Source organism: Sus scrofa, chromosome 16, assembly GCF_000003025.6.
Source record: "Sus scrofa isolate TJ Tabasco breed Duroc chromosome 16, Sscrofa11.1, whole genome shotgun sequence".
In the NCBI taxonomy this organism is placed as follows: domain Eukaryota; kingdom Metazoa; phylum Chordata; class Mammalia; order Artiodactyla; family Suidae; genus Sus; species Sus scrofa.
In genome coordinates, this window is record NC_010458.4 from 61,708,553 (window position 1) to 61,723,807 (window position 15,255).

At 35.0% G+C, this 15,255-nt stretch overlaps 1 protein-coding gene across 1 annotated transcript in view; it reads right to left on the reverse strand.

Moving 5' to 3' along the window:
- The window catches only part of GABRA1 (gamma-aminobutyric acid type A receptor alpha1 subunit), a 66,846-nt gene extending 51,970 nt beyond the window's left edge, over positions 1 to 14,876 (reverse strand). Inside the window, 3 exon segments of the mRNA XM_003134089.6 lie at positions 8,198 to 8,310; positions 11,659 to 11,747; positions 14,119 to 14,876. Of these exon segments, the coding sequence (XP_003134137.4) occupies positions 8,198 to 8,310; positions 11,659 to 11,732 (187 nt within the window). The 5' untranslated portion in view covers positions 11,733 to 11,747; positions 14,119 to 14,876.

Here is a 15,255-nt window from a genome sequence, read left to right on the forward strand (position 1 = left end):
AAACAGAGTTGTGTAAACTGAGATTATGTGATGATGGTTATTATTACAGTCATTAGGGATATCTAAAGATAGTACATCAATGTAACTGAAGTTCTTGATCAATACATCAACTAAAATCAGTCTTTAAACAAGCACACCCTTCAAAGATGTTTTACATACAACATATATATTATTTATATAACATATGAGCACACACACACATACACACACAAACACACATACATATGTATGAACATGTATACACACACCATATTATATCCTCTATGACAGCTAGACAGCAGTAGATCTGTTTTTACTGGGGATTTCCTACAATGTTGATATCCTGCTGATAAGCATTGAAGTAACAGATGTTTTGAAGTGATAATTCAAAAAGATGATTAGCGCTTGAGGCATAAATGAGAAAAGCAGTGCTGTATAGTAAGTAGTAAGCACGTTGGATTAAAAGTCGAAACTCTCTGGATTTTAACTCTGATGTTCCTGAAGAATGAACTGTGTGATTTCAGGTACAATTCTTTAATTTCCCTGAGTCTGTTTTGTCACTTTTTCAATGAAGAAATAATACCTGCACAGTCAACTCCATTGTCTTGGAGTAAGAGTCAAATAAATATTAATGCCAAAAATAACTGAAATATATTTTCTGGGTACATAAATTTATTCAAAAAATATTTATTATTTTCTATGTGCCAGGGAGGCACTGTTATGGGTAATGCTAATACACTGGTGAATAAAAGAGTAATTGTTCCTGTTCTTCTGTAGCATATCTCATAGTTTAAGGTAACATATATTATGGGCAAAGGCTTCTTATTGCATCAAAATAAAGGTCAACTGCTCCTATCAGAAGCTCTTTAGGTACTGGCCCCTTTACCTCTAGAGTGCCATCTTGTACCATGATAGAAGCATGGTGTTAGAAGCAGAGGTAAATAGGTAGGTAGGTAGACAGAATAACAAACATAATTGTGTACAAATACATATGCACAAATTACGCTAATGAATATCAGATCACTATTTTATCAGTTCTGAAATAGCGTCTTTTGAAGAGATGGTATTTTGAACTGCAAGCTAAAAGATAAGAAAAATTCAGGGATGAGCAGATCCAGGGAAAGTCATTTTAAGGAGAAAAAAGAGCAAGACAAAAGATATGAGGCGAGAAGAAATGTGCTTTAAGAAACAGGAAGCCCAGTGTCTCTGGAGCTTGGTGATTCTGATTATGATTGTGCAAGGCGACACTCTAGAGGTAAAAGGGGCCAGTACCTAAAGAGCTTCTGATAGGAGCAGGTGACCTTTATTCTGATGCAATAAGAAGCGTTTGGGTAACGACGTGAAATAATGTTACCTGTGGTTTAAGGAGACAGCTGATGCTGTGTGAAGCATGGATTGTCAGAATGACCATAATCAAAAAGAAAATGGAAGAGGGAATCAATAGTGAAGAATTTTAGGTGGTATTTTATTAGGAATGTCTATCACAACAATTTATTGCATTTAGTACTGGCCATATTTTCACTGGAAATGCTTTTTACTGAGGGACTCAGAGTAACATGCACTGACTGGGCCCAGTTCTGTGTACTTATAACCGAGGAAGGAGGTTTATTGCCTCCTTTAAGCTACTTTGCTTCTGTCAATTCACAGAGGCAGGTAATTTATGGAGACTAAATGGGCTAACATTAGTCACCATAATAAAGTATTTCTTAAAACCCCACTTCGAAATAGTTCTGTTTGGAAACAAATGATCCTGGGCTCCCTGCATAACCATCCATTTATACTCCTTTCAATTCTCTGCCAGCCTTCCTGGAGTAGCTGCCTTGCTCCTTCACCTTCATTTCCATTCCCTTAATTCTTTAGAATAGTTGGCAATTTCCCCTAGCTGATAATGTAGAACAACTTAATTTTGGCTCTGTTCAGCTACTAAATCTGGATATGGGATAAAGAATCACACTTGAAGGTGTCTAACCAATACCCGCTCCTTTTGTGTTTTTGGATTCCACGAACTCAGATGTTACAAGAATCTCCCAGGAAATAAAAATAAAGTTTCTTGGAGCAGACATTTATCTCATCTCCACTGAGAATTCCTTCCATCCCTCCTTACATCATGGCAGTTTCTATTGGGAGATGGCAAAGCTTTAGAGAAGATGTGATTGCTGTGTTGGAGGCATGGGTTTCTTTAGGTCTGTATAAGTCTTGAGCAAAATTGGATAACCTGCAGTAGCTTTGAGGCATCGTACCTCTGTTCCCATTATAGTATTTTTAGTTCTATGAGAAAAATAATACAATAATCTTGGAGGGATAAGGCATTAACTTAGGACTTTTTAAAGTTTTTCAAAAATGGCAGAGTCTGTGACTATTAACAATGAGATTCTTACCTCTGAAACACCACATTATTTTTCAAATAAAGAACTCAGAGTCAAGCTGCAAAAAAAAAAACAAAAAACAAAAAAAAAAACCATCTACAAAAAAACGAATTAATATGCGATGTTGGTTCTAGAATCAAGATAGGAAATGGAAACTACATAAAAAGGAAATAAGTAACTGCGTAAAATATCAACTACAGTCCTTTACTAATAACTTTGTTTGTAACTTGAGCACAGTTTTAGTGGCTGCATTTTATCTTAGGAAATGCTTGGCACTGATCAGGTAGGTGATTCATATACCACAGGAAAAGATGGAAGCAGAAAGTTTCTAAACATGCTAGAACATTCCTCTGGGCATCTCAGTTGGAATCACTAGACAAGCTGGTTTTATGAGCTGACTGGATTTCTCAGGCAGTAAAGGTTAAAAGGTGCTCTCTGTTCATTTCAACAGTTCCTCTTGGGTTTTTGGTAACTGCTTTTTCTCTAAAATTCAGCTGAATTATGGAATGTCTAGATATAGTATTTCAGTGGAAATAGATTGCATTATGCCAAAGTCTGAGCATCTGCTCCACTTCTTGCATTAAAAGCATGAAATAAAGACTTAGAAAATTCAAAAAAAAAAAAAAAAAAAGAGAGAGAGAGCAAATTGAAAAAAGAATTCCAGAGCAGAATTTCAAAAGTTAATACACAAAACCATTATCTGGTAAAGTAAATATCACCACCACAACAAATACGTGATAAATCTAACCTTTTAAAATGTTTTGGGGTACTGTTGATAATTTAGAATCTTTTTATTTTATGGAAAGTCAATACAATGTGACTCAAATATCTTGTCCTCTACACTTTGGAAATTCTGTCTTTTTAATACAAATACAAAATGTGTGTTTCAGGTTAGGTGAATATGAATAAAATGGTTGCCTCTGATCTCAGCATCACACAGGATACAGAAACATAATAATAAAAGATCATATGAATATCAGGTATCATATCAGGTAGAACAAAGTGTAATCACATAAAATATCAGGTAGAACAAAGTGTAATCACATAAAATTTACAAAGCTGCACAAAATTTCACAAAAGATAATCCAATTTTTGTCCCCACAGCACTCTTAGATTTCTATCTTTATTATTTCGACATAAAGAAACATAACCCAAGAGCCCAAGCTAATTCCCCAAGAGCCAACACCACTTTGCCAGTAGCAACCAACCCAGTCTCCTTGCTTAGTTGAGATGCTTATATCTTAAAGCTGAGATGTCTTATAATAATTGGACTAAAGGAAATCTAAAAGATCTTATATAGGCATAAGAATCAAATATTGGGAAAATTAAGAATCTAAGGAGTAAGTCAGCTTTGAGACATATATTGCTTGCTAAATAAAATGTTAGTGCTAAAATAACTTGAGAAAAGATCCCAGCTACATTCCAGTTATAACTACTCATCTAACTGATACCTTCAAGGAAGTTAAATGTAAAACAAAATCCCCCCAATTCTATAAATGTATTGGAAAAAGAAGAAACTCGTAATTAAATATATGTGAAGGGTATGGTAGGAATACGTAAAGCCCATTCTCTACCTACATTCCTACCTGCTTATTCACTATTTACTTCTTCTGTTATCACAGGATGAGTACACATGCATACTCTTTCAAAGGAAAGAGAGATGAATACAGATAATGGGGCAGAAGGGAAGGGAATGATGTCTCTGGAAAGGCATTACTTCTCAAAACTATGAAAACTTGCTTCAGAGTGCAGTTTTAGATCTATGTTTATGGATTGTTTCTCTCCTCCCCTTTTCCTGGAGTTCACGGGCAGCCAATATGATGGTGGCTGAAATTTTACCCAGATAGGTGCAGTCCCAGGCAGTCTCATTTAATTTTTTAGGAAGCTGGAGGAAATTCAGGCTTCTTTAGTTTATTAGAATCATAGTCAATAAGGAGAAATCCTGAGGAAATGGATTTTCTCAGAAAGTGTTTGGTTTGGTCTTGATGTAAAATGAAAAGAGGAATCTTGATTAATCAAGGAACACCTGTGCCTGCCCATCCCCATAAAACAGATCCCTCTCCTTAGCATTTTCTCTCTGCTGCTCTCTTTCACATTCTCCAGCCCTCTCACTTTTCTCTATTCTTTCTCCTTATTTTCAATACCTTCTTTTGCTTTCTTTCATCTCTTTTTCTTATCTGGCTATTATTTTCTGGATTTTACCTTCTCCCTTCTCTTAAGTAATTTATTCTCTATTCTGACCATGTTTTAAGCAAAAGCCTTTCAAAAATGTTCTTCAGCCCCTGTTGCAAGAAAAGGCACACCTTGCCCTCACAGAAAGAGATATTAAACGAGAATGAATTCAACAATCACTGACAATTTTGATTTGTATTTTCTGGCTATTGACTATTTCAATTCAAGTCTACTTACAGGGTTTCTTCATTGATTTTGTACTTAAAAATAGGAATATGCCAACATACTTTTTTCTTTACATTCCTGAATAGAGTATATATTAGGATTCTACACATTCTATCCTTCTTAGTGCTTTTACATCAGTTAAAACAATGTCCTTTCCGGGATATCTCTCTTGATGTTGCACTTTTTGCTCCAGAATTGCTCTTGATCCTGAAATGGCAGCCTTTTAAAATAGGGTTACAATATCTGCAGACTGATTTCTATCACCTGGATGAACTACGCTATATATTTGTTTCATAGTTATTGAATCCGAGATGTCTATCTCCAAAGAGCAGTGTTACACCTTTGGATCCAGTGTGTGTTTCTGAAAAACAGGTCACATACCAGAGTTTCTTACATTGGTCTCAAGTCTCAGCTTATCACATTTCAGTATTTTTGGGGACATTCAGAACAAAATATCCCTGCCTTCTGCACAGTGTTGTTATATTTATAAAGCCATACTTTTATCATAATACAGAAAAGAATGGGCTCTTTTCTCTTGCAAGAGAAAATTATCCCAGCTGTGATCATGAACCTACCAAGAGGAAATTTTTACTCCCTTATCAGCTAATGATAATCTTTCAAGTATTTCCTCTACATAGTTTTTGCTTCTGAAAGAAAATGGATCATGGAAAAAAATCCATTTTTATAATGGTCAAATTATAAAATGGGAATGCATGTCATACTTGGCTTAGCAGAAATCTTTGGTACAAAAATGAAATTAAATAATTCAGCTTTATATGTATATATATATATATATACAATAATTTCAATTTATAGCATCCCAAAATCATGGTATTAACATTTTTCTCTAATTCTGTAGTTGCTTAAGTTTTATAAAATATCTAAAAACTGAGCTTAATATTTTAAGGTATAGTTTTCTAAAGGCAGATAAACATCCTCAAAACATACTTAAACATATTATTGACTTCGGATATACATGTAATAAACGCATGCCTTTATATCCCTTAAGACTGAAAAGGCAATCCAAAAAAATGACAAAAATTAAGTTAGTATTAAAGCTTTTTCATTAATTTCAAATCCATCAGATTTAATTGATACATAATATATAAATAGAGGAACATATCTGAGTTACTTTTTAATTTGTTTTTATGTCTATCATAACCTCAGAAATCACTGTTTCTAGTAATCGTAAATACCCAAAAAACATCTTTAGCAAAGGTTAAAGCAGATCCATTCTTTTTATTTTTCCCAAGCCCTTGATTCTCTATTACTGTATCATATTATATCCATTTCAACCAAAATTAATAGATTTTGTCTATATTTAGCCAATGACTATTTCTGTTCTTTAAATACATGTTTGTTTTTGTTATTTTGAGGAGATTAAGTAGATAATGAAGTAGGTTCCACCAAAATTGCAGCTTGAATTAATGTAGTTGTTTCTGTTAATAAATTTACCCTTATCTTGAATCTTAAAAATTAGCTTTTCAACCCATTCTTAGTCTACATTATACATCTTCAAGGTGTGTGACTCTCCAAGACCTAGGTATGCATATGAGGAGTAGGAGAAATGCTTCCTGCTTACACTGTATTTGATTAAATAATTAATATACACATTTATTAAAGAGTTATTATACATAATTAACCGTACATGAGCAGTCATGGGCTTGTTATTTGTACTCCGAAAAACAATACAGCTACATAGCTGATTATTAGAGAACGGGTGTGTGTATGTGTGTGTGTGCACGAGTATGTGTGAAATTGTTTAGCAAACTGAAAATCATGCATAGAACTTACAGAGGATGCTCATATTCACGTGTTAGAGTATTAAATGGGATTTCTGAACTAGAATGAAGACAATGTTTTCTAGGTGTATTAAAATTTATGCTGATTTTTTAAGGATTGATACCTTGGAGCAGGAAGCAGAAACAGTAAAGAAATCAGATGCATATGCCCACCAGAACTTTAAAAAGTCTTGCTTTTTTAAAGTTATTATCATTACCCTTTCTCCTTTTTGTAACCCCTCCCATTCCGGCAGTCTTTGTAATTTACTTCAAATTTTATGAACCAAGAACAATTTTCCTGAAACTGCTCCAGATGTTTAGATATACACAGACTTTCCATTAATATATCACATACATGTTTATTCACTCCATTTTGTGACCGCTGCATTTTGTTCCGTAAGATTTGTATTCAAACAACTGAGTAAAGGGAAACTAAGTGGAATACAAAGCTGAATGAATGTTTGAGAGGGATAAAAAGGACACCAGGCAAGACCTTTGACATATATCTGAGTTGTCGTCTATGACAAAGGAGTCTCCCTTAAACCTCTGAGACACTAAGGGCATTTGGCAGCCTCAAAACAGACCCACAATCCATATTTGTGTGATTATACCACCCAAAGTATTAAAAGAAATACTAAATCCACGTTACCATTTGGTTTTAAAATAAAAAATTGAACTCAAGTTTCTTATTCTTTTCATCTCTTTGCTGTTGAGGTAAAGAAGAGATGGAATTTTAGTATTGTCATTTAATTGTAATTTAATGTTGCTATTAAAGAGTTTCAGCAAATATTCTAGAGAAAGTGAAGCATAAGTTATAGGTGGGAGTCAGAGATTCTAACCTTGGTTTCTTATGTGACTTTGAACAATAATTTACTTCCTAATTCACTTGTTTTACGTGAGATCAATATTTTGTTTTGATTTCATTAGTCTTTGTCTAACTAAATAAGGTAGGTTGATTAGCTTATTCAAAGGTTATTCAAATAAGTGTGTAATGTCATGCACTATTTACTCCTATTGTTATAAATACTGTACTATTAAGTGCTATCTTCATGAATAGAAATTCATTAGTAAAGCCAATTAATTGGAAAATTATAAAAACCTATTTTTTTCCTATGGAAAATTAGAGCTTAAATTAAAGGCATAGTCAAAAAAAAAACAAAAACAAAAAACAAAAACCAAAACAAAGCCCTACCATCTATCTCATTCACCTTTTATCCCAGAGGTGGGGATAATTAACACAGGACAGTGGATCGATATGTAATATTCCAAAACAAATATTTAGAGCAATAGAGTCAGAGATATTCTATTTGAATTCAATGCAGACTTAGCAATGCCGAATGAAGTAGAGATGGAGACTCTGGACTGGAAGGGAAAATGTTACCCCACTTTTCCTCTTGTAAAAGCAGATCATTCATGGAAAAATTATGATTGTCAAGTAAATGTAAATTTCTTTCATCTTATGAGAAGTCTGAATCTGCCTTTTACTACATATGGGTATGTACATGGAACTGTCATGGAAAATTGAATTAACATTGAGCAATCTCGTAAAAATAGGGTAAGTCCTTCAGCCACATGCTGTCATTCTTATTACTTTACCATGTAGAGGGAAGCAATGTTTTAATAGTAAAGGTTTAATACTGTTCTCTAAAATAAAAACATGTTAAAACTACCCACCTCCTAATCCTGGTCTTAGGCGATTGTCATAACCATCCAGGAGTCGGTCCAAAATCCTGGTGAAGACAGTGGTGTTGTCTTTAAGTTCATCCTGTAATGAGGGTTGTCCATAGCTGAAAATAAACATAAAGGGAGGCAATATCTAAATTATACATTTCTACTAAAATCTTTTTTCAATTAAAGTCTTCCTCCAGTTTTCCTACTTCCTTCCTATTGAATCTTAATTTGAAAATTATTTCTGATAAAGTAAAAAGGCCACCTATTAATCCTTATCATTTTCTCTTATTCTCATAGATGATATGCTCTTTATTCTAATATTTCTAACAACAAAAGGAAAATTACAGGAAATGAGTTGTCTCTACATTTATAATTCTCAACATGTATACAATGTTGTATGTTTTCTTTGGATAAGCAAGAACATTAACACATGCTAGGAAAAAAACCTAAATCCGGAAAGCTTCTTCCCAAATTAAAAAAAAAAAAAAAAAGTATTTATGAGCTACCAATAATTGGTAGCTTTGTTTTCCTTTTATTTAATATGCAGCATAAATCCTAAAATTTCACCTACCAACATCCCTCCTTCAGCCTCTTTGTTTATATCTATGTGTTGTGTTTTTAACTTTCTTTCAGGATATTTAGGTGAGAAAAGTAGATAAAACTTGTTTCTTAGGATAATTATATGTTCACATCAGTGTGAAATTTCCATTCCACTTAAGGATTATGAACCAATTTTCATAATTTGTCTATTCAAACTTCTAATTAATTGAATTTTTGATATTTCTTATCTCGGATATGAGATATCTTGAAAAAAGATATGATTCAATATCTTAATTTTTGGTTTACTAAACTGTAATGCAGTATTAGTGTTTGTTTTAAGAAAACCCAGCCATTTGGAAGCAGAGTTTGGAATTAAAACCCAGTTTCCTTTAACTTTTCGTCTAAAACTATTTCCATTTGGAGTAACTGCTCCTATTTAAGTCTTTCTATGTGAAAATCTAGTTTTTAGCCTTTACCATTACTAGTTTTTGAATTTCAACCACATGGTGATCGCAGTTCAAATATTGTGTATTTATTACATCAATCACACTATTATCTATGCTTCTTAAATTATATTTTATGTAATGATGTGGAGGACGTCTCCAAAATCCTTTGAGAGAAGAATTTTCTATCTTAGGATGGATTACACTTATTGATATATTTCAATGACAGCTCTGACCTTGAGCAAAACAAAAACAAAAACAAATGAACATAGAGTGTAAACTAAGAAACTGCCACAAAAACATCACTTTCCTCCTTCTTACTGAATATGCTTTTGGCTTCTCTCTTATGTGTTTATATTACCAATAAATCTAAGACAAATAGTAATATTTGTAACCAGGATTCACCTATTTGACAGGAGCAAGAAATATAATCCAAGTATCAGCTTAAAAACAAACACTTTTATTTAGGTAATTAATTTTATATTAGCAAATGCATTTTTTTCTGATAAAACTTTAATCTATAAGCTACTATAACTAAAAGCTATTCATGATATGAAAGGTATGAAAATGTACCTCTATGAAACAATTTTATATTATCCTAAATTTGACATTAACACCAGATTGAGGGTTTACTTTCCTTTGGCAAAATTAAACATCTCACTAGATTTTGAAATCAAATTTTCAACAAGCTCTTTGTCTTCCAGGATGTCTCATTAGCAGATGACAGCAGTAATGCAAAAATAGTTTTCTGAACGCGATTACTTATAACAACTCATTGTCACTAAACCAACTGCATGCATGCATCTTTCAAGGGTGTTGGAAGGTCATCTTGATAAAGGTGGAAAAGAAATGCTAGCACACCTTCAGTTGTGAAGAGGGCCTGACCAAGTAGTCTAAGGAAGGAAGCAATAAAATAAGAAGGGGGAAAAGATGAAATAGGGTGACATGACAGAGCAAATTATATTGTTAATATGATTCCTAGTATCTGGAATGATCTATTATCTACCTGCATTCCCTTTGTTTTTATAGCTTATGTTGAATTCAGGAAACACTCCCCCCCACCCCGCCACCCCAGCCCCGGTTTTATTTTATACATGTAGTTTTCAGCAATTATTTGCATTGGGATAAAAATGCCCAAAGAGACTTTTCCCTGCCTCCCAGAAAACCAGTTCTGTTATGCCAATTGGAATGGTAATCTTTCTTTTATGTGTTTTTCTAATCAGGTTATGCTTCATCTTTAATTCTAATTTACTATGGCCAATTGTAATTGTCAGAGAATAACCCTAGGATAAAGATCAAGATTATTTATTTGCTATTAAACATTCACGCCAATGTAATGTTTCCTAAACTGAATATATAATTTGTAGAGAAATGTCTGTTACATTACCTGATTTTGATTCCATATGAACCACTATATAATAAAACACTGTGCACTAACTCCATCTACAGGTCATTACAATAGTAACACTTCATATAATTTTTCAAAAGCAGTGAAGAACATTTAACTCCTCAGATTAAGAGTATCTGGCAATAATGCATTCCCTGTTCATCTGGCAGTCATTATTTAATCACATACAAGAGCAAACAATAAAAATAGACAGCTTCTTAATTTAAAAAATCCCCCTAAATCCTTATCTTTCCAGACTATTCCATCTCTCTGCCTTAACTCATGAGAGTTCACTTTTCACCACATTATGAAGAAACTTAGGCTTTTATAATATTTCTAAGACTTTCATTTGAGCCACAGGAGTGGACTACACAAGAAATATAAAAACAGAGAAAAATTGGAAATATTTGATCATTTATGTCTTTGCTACTATAATATGTCTCTATGCTTGATTGGATCATTAACAAATATTTTGATATAGTTAATTATATTATTAAATTTTTCATATAAGTTGTCTCAACAGTAGTTAAATAGAGAAGTTCAGTTTTATCTAATGTTCTTAAATATGCGTCTAGCATGTTCTACTTCTATTGGTTATGTAAATAAGAGTTTCAAAACATAATGCACATGCCTTTATAGAAACTTAAGACTTTCAATTACAAATATTATTTTAAACATTCCCCTTCCACATAGTCACAAGTTTACTCTATGCTCCTTACAACTGGCTAGAAATTTTCTTGTTGGAAAATCAACTGACATAGTATGCAGACATTTATTGGGGTAACTTTTTCTATGAATTAGGAAACCTCATGTTTTGTTCAGTTACAACTGAGCAGTGGAGAAAAGTTCAATTTCAGAATTAAATGTTGAATTAACACATTCCTTAATTAAAGCATGTTAAGTGTATTCTAACCAACACAAAATAAGATGATTATTTTTTTGTACTGTTTTTCTTTATTAGCTGGAATTTTATTGCAGTTAAGTTGTATGAATTCCCTTAGTCATGAATTCATCCAAGGACAATTCTTCCCCCTGAAAGAATAAACGAAAAGTTACGGAAATTCTCATGCAGATTTAAAATAAAGGGTCCCCACCTTCTTCCATTCAGTGAGCTCAGGAGGAGGGTCCAGGCCCAAAGGTAGTCAGAGAGACCCAGACTTTTCTTCATTGCGGGCTTGTGCAGCTGAAAAGTAGAACAAGTAGAGATCAATGTCTCTTGCAAGAAACATCAGGTTATAACCACTAGGGCTGACTGAGGCAGTTCAGATAAATGCTTTGAAGTCAGGAAATGACCTCACTGGGATATGACACCTCATTGGAAGCAATGGAAACCTGGACCATCCATTCTCAACTTTCCCTTCGATTTCTCCATTCAGAAATGTATCAGTGTCTTAATTTCTCCTGAAAAAGAATACAAGTTGAAATGCTCTCAGGTGACAATACTGCTCAACATAAAAATGCAATTGGTTTTTATTAGGTTTTAAATTTCCCATATAGTTTGAATTAGTCTCTTCTTGTTTATCATCTGAAAAATTTGACCTTTCCGATTTGAGTTCCCACAACTCAACTGTGCACTGAAAATTTTCAGCTGGTGTCTACAACAGGGAGCACATATTTAGAGGCAGTGATGGGGTAGGTTAATAAGCTGTGATGACTGAATTCTTCTTTGGATTCTGGATGCACCTTGATTTCAGAAACAACTGCTATTTATCTTTAAAAAAAAAATAGGAAACACACTGTTGAATGCCGAAATCGTGCTTGTATTCCCTGCCTGTGATTGCCTTGTTAAATATGCTCACTAATGCTTCTGTGAGGCTAAAGGACACACTTTATAGTCAAGCCATGTGCCGATCTTTCTCTCACACACAAACCACACTCACATAAATGCACGCAAACATGCCCACACATATCTTTTAAGCCCTCTAAAATTCTGCTAGGTTGCTGCTAGAAATGTTTCATCTCAAACAGATGGAACTGGAGTGCTTTGCTTTGCATGAATAAGGGACTCTTTTTTTTCCCCCCCTCTTAGGTAAAGTGCAATCAATCACCATCTGATTGTTGAATTTAGACTTGGTAGTGGGATGTTGGAGGAATGGAGGAGTATGGAAAGCTTAGAGAATTTTTAAATTACAATTTATTTGTGCAGACAATCTTAAAAAATCAGTGCACTACCTGGTTAAAGAGCAGATATGGTAACACTTTTTTAATATGCTATAATTCCAGTCACAGTATGAGAAAGGTTCAAGCTAAAAATTTGTTAGCACTCACCTGAATCTGTGCTCTTTAGTAGGGTCAGTGATTAATGGATTGCAAGTCTTTTAAAGCATATTTTTCATTAAGCACTCTATAGTTTAATGTAGTATGCCTTTAAATACATCTACACGAGTGCTTTCCATGCTCTCTGGGATCATTTATATCAGTAAAAACCACTCCAAACAGGTATGTAGCAATGAAACATAATTAATGTGTTTAGAGTGAAATGGTCTAGCTCTAGAGATAAGAACAGTGAGCTTCATAGTTTTTCCTTAATTTAGTACTGCTTTTGACATAGATGAATTGAATCCAACAAGAAATATTGGATAAATATCCTTATGTTAAAATATTGCATCTAAATTGCATAATTATAATTCACCTTTTTATCAATCTTCAACATACGTTATAAAGGAAAAATAAGTTCTCATAGCCTATTAATATTTGTTGGTCTTTATAAAAAAGGGGGGGGGGTAATTCATGAAGAGGTAAGTGAAACTAAATAAATCCCCAAGCAAGGTAACATAGCTTTTTGTCCTCTTCTGACATTTTAAAAAGAGAAAAACAAACCTATCATGGCACTTGAGTTGAGTAAGAAAGTTTCTTGCAAATACAAACATAATAGTTTAAAAGAAACGCTAAGCTGTCACCTTATCCCTTTCCACCTTCTATCTTCCCTCATCAAACACACACTCCAAACACCCATGTCCCATGCCACCCATATCAAATAACTTGAATTTTTTCATGCTTAGAATGGGAGAGACCCCTACACCAGAGGGCATTTCAGCAGCGTCCACTGAAAAGGAGGAAAGAGGCATTTTGCAGCCAGAAGGAGAGTGCCCTCCCTAGCATGCAACATCGAGACAGGTTTTCCATCCCAGCGTCTTAACTTTAGACGATGCCCCCCAATGCCCCTCCCCACCTCATCCCAGCTCCCTCTAGCAACAACAACAACAACAACAAAAAAAAAAAAAAAAAAAAAAAAAAGGAGGGGGGATTTGGGAATCAACGTGTCACCACCCACCCCACGGCATACATTGAAATCTGCTGAAGAAAGGAGGAAAGAAAAAGACAGAGTAAATAATCATCACAATAATGCTCCTAGATCGCTGCGGTTTTCACCCTGAAAGAAAAACATTCGTTGTTTCTACCTGCTACGGGATCAGGGTATCAGGCTCTTGCCCTATCCCCTCTTTCTCTCTCTCTTTTTTTTTTTTTTTTTTTTTTCTATAGCATTCCTTTCTCTCCAGCTACCAAAAGCCTCGTTCAAAAGCTCTAGCGTTGCGGTCCGAAGCCGCACTTACCTCGGGCCCCCTCTGGGCACAGGATCGCTCAAGACCCGGGAAAAGTCTGCGAGAGAAAATCGTGGAGAGCTTGGAGCCAGCGCGAGTTCGCGAGTCCCGGCGCGCCGGGAGCGGAGGGGCGTCCTCGCCCTGCCTCTCACTCACTAGGTCTGAGCGGTCTGAGCCATCATGGACTCTGCGTGCTCCTTTGCCGAAGACTTCACACCCAAATTTGCTTCCAAATATCCAATCTGCAGCTATACAACAAAAGATTTTTCTTTACCAAGACAGTAGTAATACGTCCCAGGGCAAACCGGATGTGGAATAGGCGGTGACTTCATGCCAGAGAGATTTTATTTTAGAAAGGAAGGTGGTACCAGCCTCTGGATCTGGAGACCAATCCGCCCATTTTTTATATGCAGCACAATTTAACTTGCACCGCTCTGGCCCTAATCCCCTTCTCTCTAGCTGCAGAGTCAAATCCTACAATCTGCTGCAAGCTTTCCTTTTTTGGGGGGAGTAGAAATGGGGGAGGGAAGAGTAGAAAAGGTTAGAGACAGGGACTATACTCAAAATCTTTACACACTTTGAATTTATGAACCCTCTGTTTTAAGGTATGTCTATTAAAAATACAACTGATCAGTGTCACTATTCCACCTTTGATCAAATATTTAACCGCTGCATGCATATGAATGAATGCAAGCTATGAAACAGGGAGATGCAGTCTTCCACATGTGGAAAGCGCACTCTCCTCTCTCCTGTCTCCCTCACACACACTCCCACACACGTCTGAGTCCCTGTGTCTTGCAGAGTCACGAATGATGAGGGCTGGTAGGGAAGAGTTCTGCCCGGTAGAGAATCGGCCACCGGGTTCAGAGAGTCTTTGGCACTTTTACAGGTTGTGAGCGTTTTCCACCTACCTCAGTCTGCAGCTTAGAGCAGAAAGCGCTCCGGAATGAGATTTTTAATTTTTGGAGGCAACTGTTTGTTTGTTTATGTCTTGATGGAGAAAACACAGCCTCCTTTAAATATAAATTGGGCTGGTTTCCTAGGATGAGAAGTATTTAACTTTGAATACATCGCCCAGATCATTTCTAGGCTTGGGAATCATATCTCTATTTCCAGAATCATTCCCTTGCCTATAATTCCATCATTCTC